Source organism: Manis javanica, chromosome 14 (assembly GCF_040802235.1).
Source record: "Manis javanica isolate MJ-LG chromosome 14, MJ_LKY, whole genome shotgun sequence".
NCBI lineage: Eukaryota > Metazoa > Chordata > Mammalia > Pholidota > Manidae > Manis > Manis javanica.
Genome location: NC_133169.1, coordinates 45,911,926 through 45,924,788, shown reverse-complemented (window position 1 = coordinate 45,924,788; position 12,863 = coordinate 45,911,926). Strand labels below are relative to the sequence as shown.

At 36.8% G+C, this 12,863-nt stretch overlaps 1 protein-coding gene across 1 annotated transcript; it reads left to right on the top strand.

The window, feature by feature from the left end:
• The first annotated feature begins 2,363 nt into the window (after positions 1–2,363).
• On the top strand, positions 2,364–3,871 carry LOC140846012 (olfactory receptor 5B12-like). Its single transcript, XM_073221443.1, has 2 exons — positions 2,364–2,367; positions 2,922–3,871. The coding sequence occupies exons 1-2, from the start codon at positions 2,364–2,366 to the stop codon at positions 3,869–3,871; spliced, it is 954 nt and encodes a 317-aa protein (XP_073077544.1).
• Positions 3,872–12,863: the final 8,992 nt, after the last annotated feature.

Here is a 12,863-nt window from a genome sequence, read left to right as displayed (position 1 = left end):
TAATTTTATTTGATATTACTATACTAAAGAAATGATAATATTTTAAGTATCTTAAAAAATTCAAGATTTATCAGAGATTATTTTTGCTTGATTAACTAATTTACTTTTTCTCCATATAGTGAATCCAAGAAGTAAACATTTGATAAAGAACAGAGCTTCAGATGAGGTTCATTTCTTTTTAAATGCAGGCAAAGGGGTAAGGTATATAATTAAGAAAGCTGTTTTCTGGATAGTATCCATGAGAGAGCTAATCTTGGCCAATTTAATATTTAATGCCTCAAGACATTAATTTTCCTGTAATAGTACGTTTTCAAATTTTATAAATTTACTACAACATTTTCTTAAACTGAATATATAAAGATGTAGAAAACTGAAATTGTGCTTCTGTAGAGCCTTGATCTTTCTGATTTTGTGAACTGACAGGGTAGATGGTTTTTGTTTCACATATTTTAATTCACTCACTAAACACCCACTGATTGAATAATGATATCCAAGCACATTGTTGTTATGCAATCATTTTCTTCCCTAAAATTCATGACTTTAATATCATGAAAATACTTCTATTTTTCTCTGAAGTACAGTACAGATCTGTGGCTATGTGTGGAAAGAATAAAATCATCCCACAATGACATCAGAGATTCCTATTTAAGTATTACATGGGGAAGAGGGATGGGAGGGTGCTCAGAATGGGTGAAGGGGATAAAGAGGTGCAGGCTTCCCATTATGAAATAAATTAGCCATGGAGATGAAAGTACAGTATATGGAGTATAATAAATAATATTGTGGAATAATTGTATATTATCTGCAGATAGTATCTTCATTTGTCATGGTGAGCCTTTAGCAATGGATATCATTGTCAAATCACTAAGTTGTACACTGAAAACAATATAAAGTGTACATTAATTATATTTCAACTAAATAAAGTTAAGGAGTAGTTGCCCACAGGTAACTATCAAAGAGTTTATTCATTTTATGGAATATGTATGAAATAGTAAAATTAAAGATTGACATCCATAATGATTCCTTCAGTTTTCAAAAAACAGACAGATAGGCTGGCAGAAAGAATGGAAGTGAGAAGGAAAGAGAGAAAGAATAGGAAAGAAAAGAAAAAGACCAAGAAAAGAAGGAAGAATATAATGAAACACTACATTAAAAAATATGATAGATAATAATTTCATTTCATTTGTATAAATAAATCATTACAGGTAGTTTGTATTATTTATACTATGCATTTAATCCCATCAGATATATCATTAATAATTTCCAGTAGATGAAATACGTATTGAGGTTGAACCATTTAAAATATTTATAGTTTCTAATCATCTTTCTCTTTTTCTACCATACACATGTGATATTTAAAAACATAGTTTTCATAGTGACCAAAAGACTATAGAAATGATATTTAGATATTCAGTTAAAGTTATTGTAAATACAAATGCAATTCAATAATTAAATGTGTTACTATGGTCAAAAGCTTAAGCCATACATAATTTTGTACCCTCACACTTCCTTGAATAATTACACATATGACGACATGTTTGTTTTAAGGGTAATGGGATTTGAATATCATGCCAATGTATTACTTTCCAGTTTCACTCACATTTAGACACTATTGAACTGGTTTTATTTTCCTTTCTTATTTTAGTTTTTTAATGAAATATTGATGAGATACAATACTATGTTGGTTTCACACCCAAGTGACCCAAAAATTGTAGCCATGACCAAATATTCAACACGGTAAGGGTAGTGACTGTGTCACCACGAAATTATACTACAATGTTGTTAGTTCTCTTGCCTATGCTGTACCTCCATCTTTCTGATTAAATTATTTTAATATGACAAGTTTATACCTCTTATTCAAGACATCTTTGCATCTGGATCACCAATGGTAACCAGTATCTGTTCTTTGTTTATGAGTCTATTTCTGTTATATTTGTTTGCTTATGTCTTTTAGGGTAAAATATTTTTTAAAAATATACTAATTCTGGAAAACACCTGCTAAAATTCATACTGCAATGATAATGATTCTAAGTTATAAAACCATTTCTATATTTATTCTCACCAACACATTTGTATAAACAGGAGACACACCATTCATTCTTTTCAATGTACAAACTCTTGATAATTATTCTTTTTATGTCTGCTCATTGCTATCAGTTATTAAAATATATATCACGTATTTATTTATTATCGTTTGTGGGTTTTTGTTGTTGTACATGAAAGTGAAATCATGGGGGAGGAGGATGGGTGAAAAAAGGTGAAGAGGATAAAAAGGTACAAACTACAAATGACAAAATGCATTAGCTGTAAGAGTGGAAGTACAACGTAGAGAATATGACCAATAATATGTCATAATTGCAGTAATGGGTACATTTACTATGGTGAGCAACAATTAATGTAATTATTGAGTCATTCTGTTATGCAGCTAAAAACAATATAATATTGTATAAGAAGTATACTGCAAAATTTTTTTACCGTGAAATTATATACCTTAAAAATACATAGCTTCTGCCATTGATGTGGTTAAACTGGAGATAGTGCATAAAATTCTACACAGTGAGATACTACAAAGCAAAATAAGGTAAATGACCAACTAAGTGTGGAGAACACAAAGGTAGCTCTCACTGAATTGTGGAATCCCAAACACTGGTGAATACACAATAATTTTATGAAGAAGGTGCATTTTTAACATCTCCTTCGGGATGCAGAGGGCTTCCTTAGTGTAAGGATGTGAGAATGAGTATTACAAGCAACAACATGAAATCAGAAGATGTTTTAACAACAGTTCTAATAATCGGAATTTTTAATTAATATATGGATAACATATTCATCACCAACCACACACAATATTTTTCAAATTTCTAATAAATAGTTCCCTTGTTTTTTCTCTAACCTGTGCTTGTTGACTTCCTCCCCTCCAGAAAGACCCCTGTGGAGAGAGGGGATAGACGGCTACAATCTCATCCCCGTGACTCACTTTATCCTCACGGGGCTCTCTGACCTCCCCGAGGTGCGCTGTCCTCTCTCTGTGGTCTTTGCCGTCACCCACCAGGTCACCTTGGTGGGAAACGGGGCCATTCTCTTGGCCATCGGAATGGAGAAGAGGCTGCACACACCCATGTATTACTTCCTGGCCAATCTGTCCCTCTTAGACATATTCTGCCCATCAGCTACTATCCCCAGGATGCTGGACAACCTCTTGACTGGGAATCACAGCATTTCCTTCCTGGGCTGTGCTTTGCAGCTTTATTTTCTGGTGGCCCTGGTGGTGACTGAGGTCTTCCTTCTCACTGTCATGGCTTATGACCAGTACGTGGCCATCTGCTTCCCGCTCCATTACACCCTCATCATGACCAAGGCTCGCTGTGCCCAGCTGGCAGCTGGGACCTGGGCAGCAGGGTTTCTCCATTCCCTCCTCCATACGTTATCCACCTTCCGCCTGTCTTCCTGCAAATCCAATCAGGTTAACCAGTTCTACTGTGACATCCCCCCAGTGGTGGCCCTCTCCTGCTCATCCACCTACATGGCAGAAATGCTTGTTTTAGTGGTAGGAGGTGTCTCGGGAATTGGTGCCTTCCTAACCACCTTCATCTCTTACATTTACATCATATCCACCATCCTAAAGATCCAGTCACTGGAAGGGAAGCAAAAAGCCTTCTCCACATGTGCCTCCCGCCTCCTGGTGGTCTGTTTGTTCTATGGCACAGCCATCTTCACCTACATTCATCCCTCTTCAAGTCACCACTCCCCAGACAGGGACAGACTCATCGCCATGCTCTATGGGGTTATCACCCCAATACTAAACCCGATGATCTACAGCTTGAGGAACACAGAGGTGAAAGGGGCACTCGGCAGGGTCTTATGTCACTGAGCATGTTTACACTGAGTGTAAGAGTAAAACAGAAAAAGTCTGTATTCATTTTAGAACACATTGATGAGAAGAATTTATATAAAATAATTTTTAACCGACACAGAATATATACTTACATATACATTGTAATTTATAAACATGTGAACATACAGGTAAGTGTAACCATGCCTATCTGTATGGTTATATGTCTATCTCTTTCAAAGGGGAATTTAAAATGTATTGTCCCCAAATAGACATTTCCATAAGCAGCAGAGAACATTAATCACACTATTAGGAGGTATAACGCGAGCCCATCATGTAAGTCAACTTTGGCTTTTGTTCACATTCATAGATATCCATATCTGTAGGTATACCTGTATCATCTTTACTTTTATCTACACTTTAAATCTCTATCTAAATCTATTTCCATTGATACTTGTTTTATTTCATTTTTTTGAAAATGGCAATAGCCTTTTGCGATTGACTGCCTATACCAATAAATCTTTTATAACATCATTTCACTCAACCTGTCTGTCAGTTTTTGCTTCCACTTACTGTATATTTCTCTGCTTTTCTTCATTTTTGGTAACCCTGTCCATTCTCAGATCTATCTATGTCTCCAAAAAGAGGACTTACTTTCTCAATCTGTGATTTAGTAATCTAATTCAGTTCACTATATTATTGCCTTTTTAACTTATCATTTTCAAAACTAAAAGCACCATATTTTAACACATGCACATATTCTTATCAGCTGCCATGAATTTTTGGTGTCAATTTTCCCCAACCACACAGACTAAGTGTGATCAGACAGCTGTTGGTTCTGAGGGGATGGTGCATCTTGAACACTCCATTTTATGTTGTTTACTTTTCCTATCACATCTAGAAATAGGATTATTTTCTCTGTTCACTAATACTTACGTGATTCTTAGCTTTATCTACAATCATGGATCATTTTCTTCATAGTTTCCCCCAACCTGGGGATCCCAATTACCTTCCAGTTTTCGTCCCCAGTCAGATGGTTTCTCTCTGCATTTCTGATCCCCTTGCACTCCTTGGCATTCACTGTCTTCTCTCTTCCTCTTTTCTGCATCCTGTCCTTCTTTTATCACTACTGAATTGTTCTTACATTATTCAAAGACATCCTGTTAACTCCTTCTCTGGATGTAATTAATTTTCCAAGTCATTTTCAAATATTTATGAAATGAATGCCTCATCATACATACTTGTACCACATCAGCTAGGCTGTGTGCACATCTCCTGCCATACTTTGGAAACAATTTCATTTTCCAAAGCCCTGCATTGCACTGAAATACATCATCTGCAGCATTCCAGGGCTCTTCATAGAAGTGGCAGGTCCACTGCCCATCATTTTATTATTTTTTTGTATCATTAATCTACAATTACATGAGGAATATTATGTTTACTAGGCTCCCCCCTTCCGCATGACCCCGGACAAACGCCATTACAATCACTATCCATCAGCGTAGTAAGATGCAGTAGAGTCACTACTTGTCTTATCTGTGTTCACCACCCTCCCTGTGCCTCCCCCCACATTATACATGCTAAATGTAATGCCCTCTTTCTCCCCCCACCTTAACCCTCCCTTCCCACCCCTCCTGCCCAGTCCCTTTCCCTTTGGTAACTGTTAATCCATTCTTGGGTTCTGTGATTCTGCTGCTGTTTTGTTCCTTCAGTTTTTTCTTTGTCCTTATACTCCACATATGAGTGAAATCATTTGTTACTTGTCTTTCTCCACCTGGCTTATTTCACTGAGCATAATACCCTCTAGCTCCATCCATGTTTTTGCAAATGGTAGGATTTGTTTTCATCTTATGGCTGAACAATATTCCATTGTGTATGTGTACCACAACTTCTTTATCCATTCATCTATTGATGGACACTTAGGTTGCTTCCATTTCTTGGCTATTGTAAATAGTGCTGCGATAAACATGGGGTGCATATGTCTTTTTAAAACTGGGATGCTGCATTCTTAGGGTAAATTCCTAGAAATGGAATTCCTGGGTCAAATGGTATTTCTATTTTGAGCTTTTTGAGGAACCTCCATACTGCTTTCCACAGTGGTTGAACTAATTTGCATTCCCACCAGCAGTGTAGGAGGGTTCCCCTTTCTCCACAACCTCATCAACATTTGTTGTTGTTTGTCTTTTGGATGGTGGCAATCCTTACCGGTGTGAGGAGATATCTCATTGTGGTTTTAATTTGCATTTTCTGATGACCAGCGATGTGGAGCATCTTTTCATGTGTCTGTTGGCCATCTGAATTTCTTCTTTGGAGAGCTGTCTATTCAGCTCCTCTGCCCATTTCTTAATTGGATTATTTGCTTTTTGTTTGTTGAGGTACATGAGCTCTTTATATATTTTGGATGTCAACCCTTTACCGGATGTCCCATACTGTAGGATACCTTTCTGTTCTATTGATGGTGGCCTTTCCTGTACAGAAGCTTTTTAGCTAGATATAGTCCCACTTGTTCATTTTTGATTTTGTTTCCCTTGCCCAAGGAGATATGTTCATGAAGATGGCACTCATGTTTATGTCCAAGAGATTTTTGCCTATGTTTTTTTTGTAAGAGTTTTATGGTTTCATGATTTACATTCAGGTCTTTGATCCCTTTTGAATTTACTTTGGTGTATGGGGTTAGACAATGGTTTAGTTTCATTCTCTTATATGTAGCTGTCCATTTTTCCCAACACCAACTGTTCAAGAGGCTGTCATTTCCCCATTGTATGTCCATGGCTCCTTTATCATTTATTAATTGACCATATATGTTTGGGTTAATGTCTGGAGTCTCTACTCTGTTCCACTGGTCTGTGGCTCTGTTCTTGTGCCAGTACCAAATTGTCTTGATTACTGTGTCTTTGTAGTAGAGCTTAATGTTGGAGTGTGAGATCACCCCCCACTTTATTCTTCCTTCACAGGATTGCTTTGACTAATTGGGGTCTTTGGTGGTTCCATATGAATTTTTGAACTATTTGTTTCAGTTCGTTGAAGAATGCTCTTGGTAATTTGATAGGGATTGCATTGAATCTATATATTGCTTTAGGCAGATGGCCATTTTGACAATAAAAATTCTTCCTAGCCAAGAACATGGGATGAGTTTCCATTTGTTAGTGTCCTCTTTAATTTCTCTGAAGAGTGTCTTATAGTTTTCAGGGTATAAGTCTTTCACTTCCATGGTTAGGTTTATTCCTAGGTATTTTATTCTTTTTGATGCAATTCTGAATGGAATTGTTTTCCTGATTTCTCTTTCTATTAGTTCATTGTTAGTGTAGAGGAAAGCCACAGATTCCTGTGTGTTAATTTTTTATCCTGCAACTTTGCTGAATTCCAATATTAGTTCTAGTAGTTTTGAAGTGGAATCTTTAGGATTTTTTATGAACAATATCATGTCATCTGCAAATACTGACTGTTTAAGTTATTCTTTACCAATCTGGATTCCTTGTATTTCTTTGTTTTGTCTAATTGCTGTGGCTAGGACCTCCAGTACTATGTTGAATAACAGTGGGGAGAGTGGGCATTCCTGTCTTGTGCCCAATCTCAAAGGAAAAGCTTTCAACTTCTCGCTGTTCAGTATGATGTTGGCTGTGGATTTATCATATATGGCCTTTATTGTGTTGAGGTACTTGCCCTCTATATATACGAATTTTGTTAAGAGTTTTTATCATGAATGGATGTTGAATTTTGTGACTGCTTTTTCAGCGTCTATGGAGATGACCATGTGGTTTTTGTCCTTTTTGTTTATGTTGTGGGTGATGTTGATGGATTTCCAAATGTTGTACTATCCTTGCATCCCTGGGATGAATCCCACTTGGTAATGGTGTATGATCCTCTTGATGTATATTTTAATTCGGTTTGCTAATATTTTGTTGAGTATATTTGCATCTACATTCATCAGGGATATTGGTCTCTAATTTTCTTTTTTGGTGCGGTCTTTGCCTCGTTTTGGTATTAGGGTTATGCTGGCTTCATTGAATGAGTTTGGGAATATTCACTCCTCTTCTATTTTTTGGAAAACTTTAAGGAGAATGGGTGTTACGTCTTCTCTGTATGTCTGATAAAATTCCATGGTAAATCCATCTGGCCAGGGGGTTTTGCTCTTGGGTAGTTTTTTGATTACCAGTTCAATTTCGTTCCTGGTAATTGGTCTGTTTAGATTTTCTGTTTCTTCCTTGGTCAGTCTTGGAAGGTTATATTTTTCTAGGATGTTGTCCATTTGTTATAGGTTTTTCAGCTTGTGAGCATATACGTTTTCATAGTATTCTCTAATAATTCTTTGTGTTTGTGGGGTCCATCGTGATTTTTTCCTTTCTCCCTGTCATTTGATTTTATACAGTGGGAAAATCCATAGAGTTCTGATGAAGGAAATAAAGTAATAGTACTACTTTAGTATTATAAATTTTTTATTTGTTTTGTGTTTTTTTTCATTATCTGTCATATAATTTTCATGTGGTATGAAAAACACAGTCCTCATTTTATAAAATAATAATGCAGGATTTTGTTAAATAGATTACTGTATAAAATGGAATAAAATCTTGAAAAAACAATCATTTGTTTATTTTAGAATCCAAATACTCAAATATTTGTTTGGTGTTTCACCCCTTATTAGAATGTAACACTCTTTGTGGTCTTGCTGTTATAACTGTGTTAAACAGTCACCCTGGAATCTAATTCTGACCTATATTCTCTTCTTTGAAATTTAAGATAATCTGAGAAAACCTGACCCAATTAGTTGACAAATTCCTAAACAAATTCTTTTGATGTATCTGGCACTTGAGCAGCCATGTGGATGCATATTCAAGTGCAAAATAGTCCCCCTGTAGATGACAAAACACACCAGACAGGTGGACTAATTTTTTGTTTTGCTAATTAGTATGTCTCTATAACTTGTCATTTTATGTTGTTTACTGTAAAATTAGACTGACAGCAATCATACATGAAAGAGGCACCAGGAAGTTGGATGGAAGCCAGAAGGACTAAACCTGGTGGCAGTAGGGTATGTAGGACATGGCAACAAAAATGGCCGCACCGGCTCTAAATTCAAAGAAATAGTGATTTCAGTTGGCTGCTGTGGCTGCTTGCTGAGCGCTGCTTCCTCAGTGCTAGAACAGGGGTGTGCAGTTGCCATGGTATCCTATGGCCAGGCAGATGTGTTACTTCTCTTTTATTTGGGTCTCTTGCATTCTGTGTGCAAATCCTGACATTTCTGTGTGACCGAGCAAACTGCTTGGATCGGTGATGTGCTGGAGCGTGGCCAGATGCTGATGCCAGCGTTCTTGTGCAGGGAGCTGAAGAGTGAATTTTGCAAATATGCAGGATAGGAAAGCCAGGGAGAGGCTTTTATTTAGAGATAAAGTGAGAGGACAGAGCTCCTGGCGCATACCAGGAGGGGACAAGTGAGTCCGTGGTGGTGCACTGTCTAGGGAATTTATAGGCAGTTGAGGATTTTTAGGAATGTGGAAAAGGGCTAGGGGTGCAGACTTGCTAAGTGGTCCCAGAATGCTTATATCTGCTGAGACACCATGTCCCCTCTCTTCTTTTATTAGTCTTTCATCAAATTCTGTTAAATAAAGTCAACACAAGGAATTCATTCGTCCTGTTCTTCTCCAAGATAGTGGTTACCCTCAAGCAGTGGGGACATGTCAGTTAAGACTGCCTGCTCTGCCTTGAGATAGGCTGTTGGGCTATTGTCTGATTGCCAGAGAATATGTTAGGGATCTTACTTCTCAACTCTGCTTTTTAACATGGAACCTTACTCGTAAAATGGAGGTCTTCCTACTCTTACTATACTGTTTATATCTCAGCAATTTTCCTCACAGGCAGGAAAAGTTCATCGTGTTGCTTCTCCCACGTCTCTGCCCCACCTCAGGGTTACAGTCCGGAATCACTATTTTAAACTTCCATCACAGGACTGTGGATTCTAACACCACAAAATACATAATAAGGTCAGTATTTCAAAGTGGAGCACATGACATTTCGGAGCATCTGCCTTTCAGTACATAAAGGAGAAGGACAGCAGTGTTTGTGTGGGCGTCACGGTCAGTGGGATAGAGACTGGAGAATTGGTGAAGAGAATATAGAAGTACAACGTTCTTATTACAAAATAAATTAGTCACAAAAATGGAAATAAAGCATGGGAAATAAAGTCAATAATGTTTTAATTTATTTGTATGTAGAGAGGTAACTAAACAGTGTGGTGAATATTTAAGAATATATATGTGTATATATGTGTGTTTGTTAAATCACTGTGTTGTACATATGAAATCAATGTATCAGACATCAAGTATATCTCAATATATAGCAAAACTAAAGGGAATATTTCCTAACACAACAACATACACTCATTTTTTTCACAGATAAACTGGAATCAATATTTTTCAATTTTAAGTAGAATATAGAATTTGACCAATAAATAAGCCATTTGAATTATCTCTATTTATGTCTTTTTTTCTATGTTTTTATCTTTGCAACCATTGTAAACCAATGGGACAAATTCAAACTCTTGTATTTTTTCATCATTCTTATTTCAAAACTTACTGCTCTCTCATTGTTAGTTCAGTTTCTGGTGTACATCTCAAAAGTTCCCTGCTACTGTTTAATTTCCAGAATCTTCAAATATCTCCTCCATTCACTCCATAGTTACTTACTTAAGGCTGCATTTTTCCAAGAGAAACCTGGAATGTGCTTGCACACTTGTAACTCTGTCACTATGGCAACTGTTGTGAGGTGGTACAGGTGAAGTGGAATAGACCTGAGCTGTGCTACAAGATTCCATCGGCTGCTCCTACTGTCCCTTTATCTAATGTAATCTGAAGAATGCTCTGGATAGGGGAACAGTCTGACACCTGCTCTCAACTTTTTGAGACATTTATCAAACCAGGAAGTGCAGTTGCCAGGTGTTGCATGACAACACTGTGGTACCATGGAAGTTTCCTGCCTGGGAACCCCACTTGGATATATGCTCTATCCTGCTGCCTGCAATAATTGACCCTTAATATCATGGAAATTTGCGGTGTATGGATGGAATCCATAAAATACACATGTTTGCTTTGGACATTTGCATACCTGATAGTAGAACTTAGTGAAGATATCATAAATGGTATCTAGAAAGTCAACTTTGGGCACTGAATGCTCAACAGTTAAGGTTGGAGCGCCAATATGAGGTAAATGACTTTGACAAAGTGAGGTGACACCAAAGTTCATCATTTGATCTATCCTTTTGTATGAACTGTGTAGAGGATGGTTTTATTTCTTCAAAGTTTTTAATAATAAAATGCCATTCAAGTAAAGTACATAAACACATTGAGGTGTTCATAATAAAACTGTTTAACCCAAACGCAAATTGTTTCACTAGTTCTATGTCTATCGTTTTAAATGTTGTTTGTTTTTTCCCTGTATGAATGTGCCAAAGTGCATTTCTCCATTCTGATGTTGATGAACATTGGAAATGATTACTGTCTCCCCTTTACAAGTGACGTTGTTTCTCAACATCCTTGGGAATGTGTTTGTAACCCACATGCAGGTATTTCAGTTGGGTAAGTACAAGGGTGGAATTGTTGATTTATGATAAGCATATATTCAAAGTTGTTGGTTATCAATATATTTCTTACCACTGGCATGTGAAAGTTCAGTTTGCTTCAGATCCGTCACACCATGTATCACATATCAAAAATGTCATTAAATTTGACATTTTGGGTAGAAATGTAATGGTTTGTCATTGTGGTTTTAATCTGCAATTCCTGACATACAATGATGGTCGATGCTGAATTTGAAGCTATTGACCCCTTGCCCGCATCCACGTATGTTCACCATTCTGCTTCAGCATGATGACCTCTTACTATAATCCCAGTGGGTATCATTCAGAGTTGCATCTAATCCTGTGAACACGCTTGTTGCATTGTTAGCATAAACTGGGGATTCAGTGCCCTAGGAAAATACTTCTCCCAACGACAAATAGGGCTAATAATGAGTACATTGCTCTCTGGGTGAAGCAACTGAGAGACTTGTAGGTGTTGCCCAGAAATCGCCAGTGAGATTGAGTTTATATGGTTAAGAAGAAGTTTTCTCACTTTTTGATCCATATTTGTTGGGTAAAATCTCAGATAATCCAGCTTGTAAATACAAAAGTGAACAAAATATAAAATTTATCAGTAATCCACTATATTTTCCCCACTTTAAATAGAATTTTTCCAACTTGTGGAAATCTAAAGCTATTTTTAACTGAGAAATAAAAATACTACTGGAGACCCTGATCTGGAATTTAGGAAACTGGAGTTTTAATTAGTCAGGTGCAGGGAGTGGGAACTAAGAAAATCAAGTGGTGTTTACATGGGAGTAATCTGCCTTTCGGCTTCCCTGATGTGTGTGTGTGTGTGTGTGTGTGTGTGTGTGTGTGTGTGTGTGTGTGCGCGCGCGCGCACATATACACTCCTGCCCTTTTGAGTGTATATGCTTTTTATACTTCGGTTTATATTTTGAATAGTAACCTTAATTTGGGGACAAGACAGACAGCAGTTGTCACAGTTTAGGCACGTGAAATAAATCATGAATTGCCAGTAAGAATGTCACTCACAATATAAAGCTCTCTATGTTATTTTGCTGTTTTGTCTCTTAACTGGAGACCTATTCTTTTACCTATTTATATTTTGTTTTTGAATCTGAAGTCTTCACTGTTTTTTTTTTTTTGGATGACATGGAGGGTCTGCATCCTAAATGCAAGTAAGGCTGTACATCCCACTCCATTTATGCCCAAGGGAGATGACCTGAATGCTGCATTGGCTGATTTGAATGTCCACATCCATTACTCTTCCAAATCCCAGTGCTAAATGCAATTTACTTAGCTTTCATTAAAAAATTTCCTTTGTTACTGCTTTTAAGATGATTAGTACATAATTTTTTTCAGTTCATATTTTTGTGGTCATAGTTTTATCTCTGTTAAGTCCTAGGATACATAATGATTCATAAAAAATTCTGATGGGAGAATCTTATCTTATTTTTA